At 46.3% G+C, this 15,911-nt stretch overlaps 1 protein-coding gene across 1 annotated transcript; it reads right to left on the bottom strand.

Moving 5' to 3' along the window:
• Nucleotides 1-9,685: 9,685 nt before the first annotated feature.
• On the bottom strand, nucleotides 9,686-13,573 carry LOC307110516 (spermatogenesis-associated protein 31A1-like; the record flags this gene model as incomplete). The annotated part of the gene is made up of 1 exon (XM_079789624.1): nucleotides 9,686-13,573. The coding sequence occupies one exon, from the start codon at nucleotides 13,571-13,573 to the stop codon at nucleotides 9,686-9,688; it is 3,888 nt and encodes a 1,295-aa protein (XP_079645750.1).
• Between the last annotated feature and the right edge of the window lie 2,338 nt (nucleotides 13,574-15,911).

Below are 15,911 nucleotides of genomic sequence, written 5' to 3'. Positions count from 1 at the left end.
CCCTGAACTGCACTCCATATCACCATGACTGATTTTCAAATGTCAATTTGTACTTCTTAATCCATTCACCTTTTCCACCTACCTCCAAAATCCCCCTATGATCTGGCAACTATTTGTTTGTTCTCTGTATTCATGAATTTATTTTTGTTTTGTTTGTTTGTTTATTTTGTTTCTTAGATTCCACATATAAGTTAAATCATATGGCATTTGTCTTTCTCTGTCTGAATTATTTCACTTAGCATAATATTCTATAGGTCCATCCATGTTGTCACAAATAGTAAGATTTCACTGTTTTATGGCCAAGCAATATTCTATTGTATATATGTACCACTTCCTTATCCATTTGTCTTTTGATTGGAGCATTTAAGCCATTTACATTTAAAGTAATTAATGATAGGTATATAGTTATTGCCATTTTATTAGTTGTTTTCTGATTGTTCTTGTGGTTCTCTTTTCCTTTGCTATCCTCTTTCTTCTGTTGAATGTTGTTGACTTTCTGTAGTGTTGTGCTTCAATTCCTTTTTATTTCTTATACTAGAGGCCCGGTGCATGAAATTCGTGCACGGGGGTGTGTCCCTCAGCCCAGCCTGCACCCTCTCCAATCTGGGATCCCTCTCACAATCCAGGACTGCTGGCTCCCAACCGCTCACCTGCCTGCCTTCCTGATTGCCCCTATCTGCTTCTGCCTGCCAGCCTGATCACCCCCTAACCACTCCCCTGCCAGCCTGATTGATGTCTAACTGCTCCCCTGCCAGCCTGTTTGCCCCCAACTTCCCTCCTCTGCTGACCTGGTCACTCCTAACTGCCCTCCCCTGCAGACTTGATTGCCCCCAACTGCCCTCTCTTGCAGGCCTGGTCCCTCCCAAATGCCCTCCCCTGCTGGCCATCTTGTGGTGGCCATCTTGTGTCCACATGGGGGCAGGATCTTTGACCACATGGGGCAGCTATCTTGATCTTGTGTGTTGGAGTGATGGTCAATCTGCATATTACTCATTTATTAGATAGGATAGAGGCCTGGTGCATGGGTGGGGGCCAGCTGGTTTGCCCTGAATGGTGTCCTGGGTCAGGGTGGGGGTTCCCTTGGGGCGTGGGGTAGCCTGGGCGAGGGGCCTGTGGTGGTTTGCAAGCCAGCCACGCCCCCTGGCGACCCAAGCAGAGGCCCTGGTATCTGGAATTTATTTACCTTCTACAATTGAAACTTTGTAGCCTGGAGCAAAGCCAAGCCCTCGACTGCCGCCATTTCTGTTTGGATTTGTTTACCTTGTATAATTGAAACTTTGTAGCCTTAAGCGGAGGCTTAGTCCGGCTAGGGCAGGTTGAAAGCTTGGCTTCCTTGGTTGCCAGGGGCAACCCTAGCCTGCTCTCTCCAGCTCCATGGCTGCCGCCATTTTTCTTGGGATTTATCTTCTATAATTGAAACTTTGTAGCCTTGAGTGGAGGCCTGGGCCCGCCAGGGTGTGTGGAAAGCTTGGCTTCCTCTATTGCTGGGGAAACCTTGTGCTCTCTGTGGTGGCAGCCATCTTGGTTGGGGTTAATTTGCATACTTGCACTGATTGGCTGGTGGGCGTGGCTGGTGGGTGTAGCGGAGTGATGGTTAATTTGCATATTACTCTTTTATTAAGTAGTATTGTATATTTCCGGTTTGTGGTTATCACGTGCTTCAAATATATCAAGCTGTGTTTATAGCAGCCTATGGTCACTTAAATTTGAACACATTCTAAAATCACTATCATTTTTTATTCACCCTCTCCATGTTTATATGGTGTGTGTGTGTATCCCTTAATTTACTGCTGTATTTACATATGATCTTCCTACTCTTACATTTTAACCTTTGTACAAACTTTAATGTTGGTTGATTCACTGTTTTTATTATGTGTTTTCCTTTGTCAATGAGAATATTTTCTTTGTGCTATTTTCTTATTCATATTTTTTATTTTCCTTCTTCTTCCTAAAAAAGTCCCTTTAATATTTCTTGTAACTCCTTCAGTATTTTCTTGGCTGGCATATTCTTTATCTTTCATTTGATTATAAATGGTAGCCTTACTGAGTATAGTAACCTTGGTTATAGATTCTTACTTTTCATCACTTTGAACATTTGGTGCCAATGCCTTCTGACCTGCAAAGTTTCTTTTTTTAAAAAAAAAATATATTTTTATTGATTTTTTACAGAGAGGAAGAGAGAGGGATAGAGAGTTTGAAACATCGATGAGAGAGAAACATCGATCAGCTGCCTCTTGCACACCCCCCACTGGGGATGTGCCCGCAACCAAGGTACATGCCCTTGACCGGAATCGAACCTGGGACCCTTGAGTCCGCAGGCCGACGCTCTATCCACTGAGCCAAACCGGTTTCAGCAGACCTGCAAAGTTTCTGTTGGGAAATCAGCTAACAGTCTTATGGGAGGGAGCTCCCTTTTACATAACAAACTGTTTTTCTCTTGCTGCTTTTCATGTTCTCTCTTTAACTTTTGCCATTTTATTTATGAGGTTTCTTGGTGTGGGCCTCTTTGGGCCATCTTTTTAAAAATATATTTTTTTTATTGATTTCAGAGAGGAAGGGAGAGGAAGAAAGAGATAGAAACATCAATGATGAGAGAGAATTATTGATTGGCTGTGTCCTGCATGCCCCCTGTTGGTGGTCGAGTCTGCAACCTGGGCATGTGCCCTTGACCTGAATCAAACCCAGGACCCTTCAGTCCTCAGGCCGATGCTCTATCCACTGAGCAAAACCAGCTAGGGCGGGTTCATCTTGTTTAGGACTTTCTGTGCTTCCTGGACTTGTATGTTTATTTCCTTCACCAGGTTAGGGAAGTTTTCCAACACTATTACTGCAAGTGCATTTCAATAACTTGCTCAGTCTCTTCTCCCTCTCTTACCCTTGGACAACACTTGATGTTGTCCCAGACATCGTGAAACTACCCTTTTATATATATATATATATTGGATTCCTTTTTCTTTTTGCTGTTCTGACTGGATGTTTTTTACTACCTTGATTCCTAAATTGTTGATTCGATCCTCCATTTCATCTAAGCTGCTCTTGATTGAATCCAGTTTCTTCATTTCAGTGTATGTACCCTTCATTTCTGACTGGTTATTATATTTTCTATCTCCTTTTTGTATATTTCCTATCTCTTTGTTAAAGTTCTCACTGAGATCATCTGTTCTTCCCCTAAGTTCATTCAGCATCCTTATAGCGTTTTTAACTCTGTATCCCATAAATTGCTTGCCTTCATTTTATTGAGTTCTTTTTTTTGGAAATTTGTCCTGTTCTTTCATTTGGGACATATTTCTTTGTCTCCTCATTTTGGTTGCCTCCCTGTGTTTGTTTCTATGTATTGGGTAGATTTGCTATGTTTCCCAGTCTTGGCAGAGTGGCCTTATGTGGTAGGTGTCCTGTGAGGTTCAGTGGCACAGTCTCCCTGATTTTCCAAGCAGGTGCCCCAACAATGTACCATTGTGAATTTTGTGTGCTCTCTGCTCTAGTTGCACCCTGATTGCTGTAGGCACATCAGTTGGTGAGACTGACCCTCAGGTTTACTGGTTATAAAGACTGGTCATCACTACAGCAGTCAGCTGTTGTGCGGAGCCTGACCTTCTGAGTGGGGTTTGTTTTAGCATGGCTGGTGCCTGCCAATTTCATCCTTTTGGTTTTTTCTTTCTGGCACTAGTTGGGTGGTGCTTTGGTGTGGTCTCAAGATATCCATCAGGTATGTAGAATTCTCATATAACATAAATAACACAGAAATTATTTTTCTACTGGAAACCTTTTTGTTCTTGGGTTGAAACTTCACAAAGGTTGTTAGGTGAACATGGGATAAGAGTAAAATTGGATAGGGTTTTTGCACATATTACTCAAAAAATTTGTTAATAGAACAGCCCATTCAAACTGTCATAGATAAATGATGTTTACCTAGTCTGAATTTTCCATAACAGTGCTGATTTAAAACACTAAGTATTTAAATTTTGATTAGAAAATCTGATTACAGACCAGCTGGTGTGGCTCAGTGATTGGGCATTGACTTATGAACCAGGAGGTCACAGTTTGATTCCCAGTCAGGGCACATGACCTGGTTTGGGTTTAATCCCTAGTGCTGGAGGCAGCTGATCAATGATTCTCTGTCATCATTAATGTTTCTATTTCTCTCTCTGAAATCAATAAAAATATTTTTAAAAATATAATTACAATAACTATAGAGTACATATTTCCAGTGGAAAAAAATACAGTATTTATTTCCTTAATTTAAAAAATATATATTTTTATTGAGAATAAAGTAGAGGGGAAGAGAAATAGAAACATCAATGATGAGAATCATCAATCCCCTGCCTTCTGCATGCCCCACACTGGGGACCGAACCCAAAACCTGGGCATGTGCCCTGACCAGGAATCGAACCATGATCTCCTGGTTCATAGGTCAACACTCAACCACTGAGTCACACCAGCTGGGCAATAAAACACAGTATTTATATCCAGTTATGAGATGTGAAAATGAAGTACCAAGAATCCAGGCTATAGGAAAGCATCACACATCGTCTCTTCCCTGCGTTTGGCTTTCCATCCAATCTCCTAATCTTTTCATGACCCAAAGAAACCCCCATCACTTTCTCTCTAATGAAGACATTTCCATATTCTCTTTACCTACTTTCCCTCTCACACTTGGTGATGTTTCAATTGGCTTAGCTTGAGTCAACTGCCCATCCATCCGCTGGGGTAACAGAGGGTGTTTAAATTAAGAATGACACTAAGACTGCACACAAGGTAAAATAACTCCTCCCAAAGCCAGGAAGGAATGGATACCAGTGGCCAAAGGACGCAGACTCTTTGGCTTGGCATAAATGACCCGTCATAACAAGGCACCGCGTAACTGAATCCTCTCCTACCTCCTCTCTCTTTAGACCCGCCCGGCAGGTGCACGTGCCACCCTCTATGCCATTTACTTACTTTTGTACTATCATTCCCTACACTTTGCTTGGTCCCCTCCAGTTCAGCTTTCAAGACCCTGTTCAGTTATCATCTCTTTAAAAAGTCTTTTCTGACAACATTCTTCCTCCCTTGCTTCCCCTCCAGGTTGGATGCCCTTCTCACAGGCTCCCATATCACCCATAGTTGTCATATGTTCAAATTGTCTGTGAACTTTCTTTCTCCCTAAAGGCAGGGCAATGTCTAACTTACCTCACTAATGCTCTAGGCTTGATGGAGCAGCAAGTATACTAGTATCTAGATTTTCCAATTCTTCATGATTTAGTCTAGAAAGGTTATATATTTCTAGGAACTTATTCATATTTTCTAGGTTATTAAATTTGGTGACATATACTCTCATAATATTCTAGTATGATCCTTTGTGTATCTGTGATGTCTGTGGTGACTTCTCTCTCATTTCTGATTTTGTTTATATGGTTTTTTTCCCCCTTTTTTCTTTAGTGAGTCTAGTCAGGGGTTTATCAATTTTATTAATTTTTTCAAAGGACCAACTCTTTGAAATCAACTTATTGATTTTTTTTGTATAGCCTTTTTGTTCTCTATTTTATTTAATTCTGCTCTAATTTTTATTATTTCCTTTTTTCTTTTGGGTTGTTTTTTTTATCTTCTTTTTCTAGTTCTTTAAGATGTCATGTTAGGTTGTTTATGTGGGATTTCTCTTGTTTCTTGAGATAGGCCTGTAATGATATAAACTTCCCTTTTATTACTGCTTTCACTGAATCCCAGAGGTTTTAATATGTTGTATTATCATTCTCATTTGTCTCTATATATCTTTTATTCTTAACTTTAATTCAAACAATGAAAGAATAATCACTTATTTGAACCCCATTAAGATAGTCAACTTGAAAAAAGATATTTTCCTCTATGAACTTTTCCCCAGTTGATTCCATTTTGTTCTGATTAATAAACTTAACCAGCATATGTTGCACTATAAAAAAGATTCGGTGGAATGTTAGATGATACCATGACCATATTCCATCATTTTATGATTCAGTGACTTAAGGGAGTAGAAAAATTGATAGCTATACACTTGTTAATTATGGAGAACCGATGGCAGGATTACTTTTCATTGAAATAAATAGGCCAAAACAGCCCTGGTGTCAGCCCTGCTCCCCTTAGAGAAAGGCCTGAGGCTATCCTACCGATGGAGCCCCGGGGAGACTTACCCAGTGACACACACTTGACAACTGTTGTTAAAAGAGATTTTACCAAGGCAAGGGCACCTGGCTGCCTGTTAGCAGTGAGAAATATGGAGTGTCCTCAGAGTGCACCCTTTGGAAAGTGCTGGATACATATGTGAGGCCTGTTATTATTTCTTACATCACAAGGGTTGATGGAATGACACTGCCTTCCGTTCAGAGGGTAAGCAGCCCTTCCTCAGCACCTGCATGAGGCTGTAGGTGTCTCAGCGTGGCCTCAGTGATATGTTTTGTAATATTTCAACATCGTTTTAAGCATGCGTCCTTTTCAGCTCTGTAATTGTTACACAATACATGCTGTCTTAGAAAATACGCATTTCATAGAATTATTTGAAAATAAAATCCTAATAGGTCATCCTTTTAAGTACGTTAGCTGAACTTCAGGACTGTAATTTCCTGGAACATGTGCAATATTTTCTGAGGGCATTACTACATTTTAAGGAATAACATGCTTAACAACTATAATTTTGCCAGATGATATAAGAATATTACCAGGAATATGACTTATTCATGAAAAATGCTCATGACTGTTAGTTTGTTAAAAAATAAAACCACCACCACCAATCTGGTGCGAGCTGTTAATGTGCAAGATGCTGTGCTAGCAAGCTAGCCTCCTGGGAGGCGAGTGTGAAGCCCAGAGGACTCGTTCCTGGTTTCTTTCATTCCTAGAGTCTATCCATTGTGCACTGTTGTGATGTCCCAAAGTAAACAAGTCACGTCAAGTTCAGATCTTGTCCCTAACAAAGTAAAAATGTGACAGCATCTGGCTGGACAGTAACTGAAACTGGACGAAAGGTATTTTCTCTCATTGGAGACTGACAATGTTTTAGTTGTTTTTAAAATTTGCGATTCTCCACCTAATGACAACCCGTGGAACAATTAATTTTACAAATCTACACAGGGAATTTGTAATTTCGTGTTCAGAGGCAATGATACTACAAAAGAACAAAAATTCCCAAGCATTCCCCCAAGCAGACACCCCCACTTAGTGTAATACTAACAGTGTCTCGAGGACCTCAAGGGGGCACAGCTGATACCTCTTTGGTGCTGCCAGTTCGCTAAGGGGTTCATATGCCCTAGGAAGGACACGGTGATGCTCAGGATCCCGGCACATGGATGTGAGGTCTGTGCCAAGTCTGTGGGGCAGTGGGAGTCTGTGTCCTGTCTCTACAGGAAGTCTCTCTGTGAGGTCTTTCTGTGAGGTATCTCTGAGGCCACATGTGGTCTCTGTGTATTGTCTCTGGGTGAGGTCTGTGTTGGAGGGATCTTTAGGAAGTCTCTGTGACATTTGTGTGTGGTTTTAGTATGAGGTCTCTGTGGAAAGTGTCTGAGAGAGGTGTGTGTCGGGAGATATCTCTGTTAGGTCTCTGTGGAGAATGTCTGCCAGTCATCTTGTGGGGAGGTCTCTGTTGGGTGGTATCTCTGAGGTCTCTGTGAGTTGCCTTTGGAGAGGTGTTTCTGAGGTCTTTGTTGTCTCTGTTGGGCAGTATCTCTGGAGAGAATTTCTGTAATATCTTGTGAGAGAGGTCCCTGTGGAGAGAATCTCTGTGATGACTCTGTGTCTCTCTGTTGGACAGTGTCTCTGAGGTCTCTGTGTGTCTTTCTGTTGGGAGGTGTCTCTGCATGTCATCTCCGTGAGAGAGGTCTCTGTGGAGAGGTCTCTCTGTGAGGTCTCTGTCTCTGCTGGGAGGTGTCTCTGTGTGAGAGGTCCTTGTGTGGGCCTCTCCATAGTTGGCCTCCTGCACCTCATGGAAGACTGAGCAGCAGCAGATGGGCAGAGGGACTTGCTCCTTCCTGTTTCTCATTTCACCAGCGTCCCAGTCTGTGGCACTTCTGATAGGAACGTGGGGTCCACGTCCAGCTTCCCCCACCCCAAGAACTCACCGCTCTGTGCTCCCGGGAGCACCCAGCAGCAGCCAGGCTCAAGGTCCTGAGCTCCTGAGGGTGCAAGGCACTCTTTGCCCTGGGTCTCACCCTTCCCACAGGGCCTGGCTGAGCTGTCACTGCTGCGCCCATCCTCACAGTCACTCCAGAGAAATTGCTGTCTTCCTGCTTCAGGTGTGGTTGGGGGCGGGGAGGGGCAGCTGCACTAGGAGCAGAGCATAAAGGGACCCCACCCCTCCTGGGCTGCAGCCCCCATTCTGGGCAGGTCACTTTCACCTTCCCGTGTGCCAAGTCCTGTCTGATGGCCTCTCTGCCTGGCTCTGGGGTGAGCGAGACTGGAGCCAGGTAAGACTTATGGCAGCTGGTCTCAGCCTTCTGAGTCCCCATCTCTCACCCGGAGCAGGCTTGGTTCATGTGTTTCTGTGGTTACCATCCTGGGAGTGACATCCCGAATTCCCTCGTCCTGGCTTTCCACGTGTCGTTAATCATCCTTTCTAGAATTCAGGAGGTGAGGGTGTGTGAGCTTATTAACAATTGTGAGGACATTAACCCTCCGTTTCACTTTTACGAGTTTGGCCCTAGAGGTGGCTTCTTTAGGTCTGCGGTCTGGGAGCTGGAGCAGGTGAAGACCTGGGGTGCAGCCCTTCCCCGCACCAGGCTGGTAGATGGCGGTGGGACCTCAGGGCTCCTCGGTCACTGCACATTTATGAACACTCTGCCACTTTGCCTTCTTCCTTGGATCCAACCTTTTCCATTCTTTACCCACATTCTGCCTGAGGTTCATCGTATCCGACTGTCAGATAGGGACCTCACACAGTCACACTCCATTCCATCCAGCAGAACTCCTTCCCTAGGATTTACATAGAGGGAAGCAGGTGACCTGTGGCCATGGCCATTCACTCATCTGGGGCAGAGGTGAACTCAGCCCTCAGCAGACGCCCTGCCACTGCCACCTATCCACACCGAGTGAAGAGTGCCTTCCTCACTGGGCTCTAAGTGTGGGGCAGGCAGGGGTGGGGGAGGGTGAGCTGTATTTTATCCAGGCTAAGCTAAGAGGGGTTCACAGGGCCATCTCCACCCCAGCCTTCATCAGGGAGAGAAGGGGTCTTAAGGGCAGATGCTATCAATTTCCCACCAAGAGCTTGCTTCTGAACTCAGGGCCCAGCAACCTCCACACCACTACACCCACCCCCCAAACTGCCATCCACTTTGCTCTGATACTTTCTGGAGCCTGAGTGGGGATGTCCAGCCCTGTGATGTCCCTGTAAACCTGTCCCCTACAGCTGCATAAAGTTCAAAGCAGAGCGGAAGCAGGAGAAAGATGGGTTGAACCAGATCCTGGGGTGGGGGTCTTCATGGGTTTTTCTCTTCTTGTGTTAAGTGTTTTTGCTTTGTAATGACATATTGTGAAAACACACGGTGCAATGAAAGAACTTGAGATAAGCTTACAATGCCAGTCAGTCTCCCTCTATGCCCCTCCCTTCTAGAAGCCAAAGTGCACACTGAGCACACCACAGACAGAAGCCACTGCACCAACTCTTAGGAGGAAACAAACATATATTGAGGAAAATTAAATATTTTGAATGTTCTGAGAAAAGGGACTGATTTTTTTCATGGAGACATGTTTATGGTCGACCAGACAAGACACCCACCCGAAAAAGACAGTGCCTCGGGCAGTGTTGATGGTGGCCTAGGGCACCTGGCCCCTTTGGCCCATGCTGGCAGGATCTGACTGAAGACAAAGACGTCTTGGAGGCCAGGAAGGTGAGGCGACTCAGACTCAAGGGCTCATCATTGAATTTGATGCTTTTCAAGGACTCTATCTGTCTGACTTGCCCTTCCCTAGTGGAACAACTCTGATTGGAGTTGGCCTGGTGACTGCAGGCTGTATGACTCATCACTCTTCCTTTCTCGGGATAGACAGGAAGCCTGTGGTAGCAAAAATACCCACACACTGGGGTTTGGGGTTCCTGTTTGTGCTCATTTAACGCTGTGGTACGAAGTCCCTGGTGAATTTTCTCCTCTAGAATCTGTCCTACAGTTGTTATGAGTGTCTGAGCCTCAGGGATCTTGCTGCCCATAATTGATATGCCTTTGACTGGTCCTTGGTTCTGGGCAGTAGCTGAATTGAGCTTGTAGTCTAGCAGAGCATCCTGACCTTTGAGTTTTTTATTGGGGAAAATCCCCTGAAAAAAGAGCCTCATTCTTTGTCTGAAGAAACTTTCTGGAGGACCCTGTTTCTTCTCTGGCCCCAGATGGGGGTATTGCCTCTCAACAGAGTCTACTGTTTCACTAGCCTTGGCAGAGGGGCTCATTTGAATGGCTTGAGAGGTCCCCAATTTTTCTGGCCCTTCTGCATGCTTTCCTGGAATGTCCTCTCTCTTGTAGGTAGGGACGAACATTTGTCTTTGATTCTTCCACGAGTCCTGCATATATGATATTCTGGGTTCCTGCTTCCCTTGGCTGCTCCTTTGGGGTGTCTTAAGGCCACTTAACATATGGGACGCTAGCCTGACTCCAGTGGGCACTCTCTGGGAGTGGTGATGGTGCACCTGAGAAGCCAAGTTGTCTGCAGCAAGGGGCATGTGTGTGGCACAGTCTTGAGGTTGGTTCTTTGACAGTACCTGCACTTCGGACTTAAGTTCATTAATGACCTCTTTGTTAAGGCATGGCTCTCCTGGTTCTTGGAGAAAAGATGTTCTAGGGACTAGAGAGTCGTTATTGGTCCCTGGAGATCCTACACTCTTCAAATGTGCATTGATGTTTTGGGATGTTGTCTGTACATTGGTTCCCAACTCTGGTTGAAGAGCAGGGGACACATTGGCCTCCATTGTCTCCTTGCTCTCTTTGGCCCTCAAAGATTGGGATATTAAGTTCGCCACCATCATTGCTACCCCATTGAAGGGCTCTTGTGAGGCTCCATCTCTATCCTTCCCTCTTGGATCATTCCTGGACATTGCTGAACTTGGACTGAGATCTAGACTATCCCTCTCAGCCCACTCCGCAGTCTTACTCTTCCAGGTGAGTGTGAGAGACTGAGAAGGTGGCCTACCCTCCTGTCTAGTCAGAGAGGCCTTTGAAGGACCATGGTCAACACCAGGTGGGGCCCCTCCCAGAGCACTCTGCATTTCCTCACACACACGTGAGGGGGCAAGGAGAGACCTTGCCAGGGTGGGAACTGAGTCTTCTGTTTTCACTTTCTCTCCTGGACAGGCCTGAGGTGGTTTTCCCGGGGACTCAACAAACTTGACTATCGAGTAGGCCCCAGATACACAGGTGGATGAGGGGGGAAAGGGGAACTGCAGAATGGGTGAGGCTTGAGCCCTTTTCAACTTAATGAGACTCATGGGCTTGAGGACCTTGAGGGGCAGGCCCCACCGGTGCTTCACCCAAAACTTTGTAATATGTGCTTCTAGCACCTTTTGAATGTCAGTATCGAGAAAGAAGACCCCATGAGAGGCGTTCATGCAGGGTTCCCAATCCTTTAAAATTTCCAGATTTTTGGTTTCCATGTGAGTGTCAGCCTTGGCAGAAGAGTGGTTGACAGCAAGCCAGAGTCCATGCACACTCATCAGGCTCTTGCTCATCTGTCCCAACTTGCTGCCCAAGTGGCCTTTTAGCGTGTTTTCTAGATTTCTGTCTAAGTTCCTCAGTAAATCACTCCCGGAGTCCCTTCTCAAAAGCATCACGTCACTTTCTGACTCTTCAGAGTCTACCCTCTGAAACGTCACTAGGGAGCTTTCTGAGCCCCTGGAGGGATCTTTTGGGACCTTCCCTGTATCGTGGCTTAGCCGGAGCCCCACGTTCTGTGCGTCATTGCTGCTTTCACCTGTGAGTGAAGAGGGCTGTGAGGGCTCATGCTTGTCCTTTGCCTGACATGTCCCTGGTAATTCGCTCTGATGTTGCCCTAGTTTGGGAGGTTCTTGGATCTTGGGGGACAGCTCCCAGCGCTGTTGCATATGCCAGTTTTGGAGATGTGGCTCCAGTTGCTTCTGGGGCTCAGGAGTGATTGGAAAATTCTCAGGAAGAATGCTGTCCTTGGGAAGGTTGGAAGTGAAGACACTGAAGACTTCCTGAGATCTTTTGACTACAGAGGATAAATCCCACCCACTTTCTACTTGCTTCTGCAACAAGGGCCTTTCTGGATGTTGAATCTGAATTGGGATTAAAAATTGTGGCTTATTCTGGGCTGTCGGGCATGAGACTCCACAGCTTCTAATCTGAGGTGGAGAAGAAGGTGGTAGGGTTGGTAGAGAGGATCGGGTCTGGACCTGAGCCAGAGGTGGGGGCTGTAATTGAAGCATGGTTGGAAGCAAGGGTGGAGATGGGAACTCCAAGTGAGACATGGGCTGGGAATGGGAAAGCAGTGGAGGGACTGTAGCCTGCAGTTGAACTGGGCAGGCATTCGAGATGCCATTGAATAAGAAAGGTGGAGGCTGTAGTGTAGAAGAGCCCTTAGATGTCCAGGCAGTAGCCTCCAGGGATTCACTGTGCAGCGAGGGGAGACCCCAAAAAAGCTGGGTATAGAGCTGCAGAGGACTATGCAGTTGTTCTTGTTCGTCATTCATGCTCCAGAGGGGTTGAGGGGTTGTGGTGTCCTGCTCAGCACCCAGTGATTTCCACGTATTCCCCAAAGAGTGCAGGTGGTAGTTTGGGTTCATTTGTTTTGGATATAATGCATCTTTTTCATTTTTTTTCAAAATCTTTACATTGATTATCTTTGTGATATGTATCTCCAGGAGATTCTGCTCATCAGCCTCTGCCTGTCTGTCTGTGGGGTCTTCCTGGAACGAGGCCTCTGGTGGGTGGTGGGACAGGTGCTCTTGCTGGGACTTGTACTGTGATGAGGCTGAGAGGCACAAGGTTTTGGTAGCCGCCTGCCACCAGGACAGGGCTGAAATGGGACTTCTTGAGTGGCCAAGGCCTGAGATGGCTGGGGTGGGAGAAGCCGACCGAGGTGTGTGTGGACATGAGCTCTGTGGGATGGGGCCCAGTGTCAGTGCCACTGAGTCACACTGGGGAAGAGTCAGAGTGGAGGCTGGTGGTGGTGAGGCAGAGGAGGCTGTGGGAGGTGGAGGGTGCGCCCCCGAATCAGGGGGAAGTGAGGGGGAACAGGAGAGTGCAAGTGGCTGGGGTGAAAGGTTGTCCAGGGGAAGGAAAGGCTCTGGTTGCTGAGAGGCACTCCGAGATGAGTGGGGATGAAGGGAGACCGAGGAGGTGGTCGGTCCTGGTGACAAGGTGGAGGCCAGAGGTAACGGGCACTCAGTCACAGGAGCCAGAGAAGCCGAGGGGGACATGGTGGGAGCAGCATCTTCCACAGGCTCCCCACAGGGCCTGTTGGCTCCAGCAGGCGCTGCTTTGCAGACCTCACCAGAGGGGTCTTGACAGGAGCGCTGACGAAAGCTGCCCTGTTCAGGGGGCCTCCCCAGGTGGCTGCAGGAGATGGAGGCACAGGCTGCAGCCAGGAGCAGGCGGGCAGGCCAGGTGGGGTGGGCACCTCCATGGTCCTTCATGGTCCTGACACTGACTTCCCAGTGCTCCTGCTGTCCCTCACCCCAGGGCCATCGCCACACCCTGTCCCATGGCCCCTCCCAGGTCAGTGCCAGGAGGCCTAAGGTGACATCATAGGTCAGGAGGGAAGAGGACCCTGCTTGAGAAGGGGAAGATTCTTTACCTTCCAAGAAGATGAATTAGGCCCCGAGCCTTTTCCAGGTCTTGCAGGCACTCTCTGCAGGCTGGAAATCAGGAGACTGGGTCACATGGTGGACCAGGGCCAGGGGGTCTTACAGGAGGCTGAGTGCCATGGCCCTTTAAGAGTGACACCCTGGAGAGCTGACTCAGGAGCCCAAGCATGAGTGTCAAGGCCACATGACCCCTGACAGCGATGGCAAGGCTCAGGACAGGTAGTGCTTTGACATTTACAAAGTGTTTCCTATCCATTACCCGCTGCGGCCCTTCCTAGTTCCTGTGGGGGAGAAAGGACAGGGGCACCTGGGAGGGATCAGAGCAAAGGTAAACAGCACGCCCACAGCTGCACCTGGGGGTCCCAGCTCCCAGTGCGGCACTACTGGTCCAGAACAGTCCCAATGCCCCTCCTGGGACCCCCTGCTAGGGAAGCACCCACTTCCAGGCCCCGAGGCTGCGTTTTCAGCACGGGATCTGGGAAGCATCTGCCTTCTGCCTCCTTCCAGGAGCCTCCCGAGGCTCTGCTTCCTGAGAGACAGCTCTGCCGCTGGCACCCTGGGGACCGCCTGGCCTCAGGGACAGTGCAGATGGAGGCAAAGCCTCAGGCAGGGCTGAGTGAGGGCAGAAGCTCACCTTTCAAAGCTCCACTTTTCTTCCTGCAACTTCTCCTCCTTGGCTCCACTGAATGCTGAGAGACAAGAAAAAGGAGGGGCTGGGACTCCATTCTTACTCTCCTCTCTAGGCAAGTGGTGGATGCTCAGGGCTGGTGAACAATATGACTTTCTACATTATCTCTGTTTCTTCCTTTTTAACTTATTATATTTTGTATTATCAGAGTTTCTTTAATACTAAAATATTATGTGGATTCTTAGCTTTATTGTTTCTTCTCCAAAAGTATTCAAAAATTCATGGTACAGTGAGTATTTTATGATAGAAATAAAAACATATTGATTTAAAAGCTGTTTTTTTACTTATTTTTTAAATTGTATTTACAGGGGTGACATTAGACCACATGATCATATAGGCTTCAGATGTGGATTTCTATGTTACAAGATCTGTATATTGCACTGTGTGCCACCACCCAGTCAAATCTTCTCCTGTTACTTTATGTTAGGACCCCCTTCTCCCCCAAGCCCCTTCCCTCTGGCAACCTCCACACTGCTGTTTGTGTTCACGAGTTTCAGTTTTATCTCCCACATATGAGTGAAATCATAGTTCTTAGCATTTTCTGACTGACTTATTTCACTTAGCATAATATTCTCAAGGCCCATCTATGTTGCTGCAAAGTGCTCTATTTCATCCTTTCTTATGGCTGAGAATGTTCCACTGTGTATATGTACCACATCTTCTTTTCCCAGTCTTCTATTGCAGGACACTTTGTTTCCATGTCTTATCTACTGTGAATAATCCTGCAATGAACATAGGGGTGTATATATCTTTGCAAATACATGATTTTGAGTTTTTGGGTATATACCCAGGAGTGGGATTGCTGGGTCATATGGTAGCTATATTCTTAATTTTTTGAGGAATTGCCAGACTGCATAGTGGTTATACCAGTCTACATTCCCACCAGCAGTGAATGAGGGTTCCCTTTTTCTCCACAACCTCTCCAACACTTATTGCTTGTCTTATTGATAATGGCCACTCTAACAGGTGTAAGGTGGAATCTCATTGTAATTTTGATTTGCATTTCTCTAATTGCCAGTGAGGTTGCATATCTTTTCATATATCTATTGGCTATTTGTAAGTCTTCTTGGGAGAGGTGTATTTTCAGGTCCTCTGCTCACTTTTGATTGAGTTGTTTGTTTGGTGTTGAGTTTTATGAGTTCTTTTATATATTTTGGAAATTAAACCTTTGTTGGTGCTACTGTTTCCAAAGATCATGTCCGATCTGATTGGCTGCCTCTTTATTTTGTTGTCCATTTCTTTTGCTGTACAGAAGCTTTTTAAAATTTATATTTTGATTTTTTTACAGAGAGGAAGAGGGAGGGATAGAGAGTTAGAAACATCAATGAGAGAAAATAATCGATCAGCTGCCTCTTGCACACTCCCTACTGGGGATGTGCCGGCAACCAAGGTACATGCCCTCGACCGGAATTGAACCTGGGACCCTTCAGTCTGCAGGCCAACACTCTATCCACCAAGCCAAACCGGTTTCAGCTGTGC

This window comes from Cnephaeus nilssonii (genome assembly GCF_951640355.1).
Source record: "Cnephaeus nilssonii genome assembly, chromosome: 14".
In the NCBI taxonomy this organism is placed as follows: Eukaryota; Metazoa; Chordata; class Mammalia; order Chiroptera; family Vespertilionidae; genus Cnephaeus; species Cnephaeus nilssonii.
This window is presented reverse-complemented; position numbering and strand designations above follow the sequence as displayed.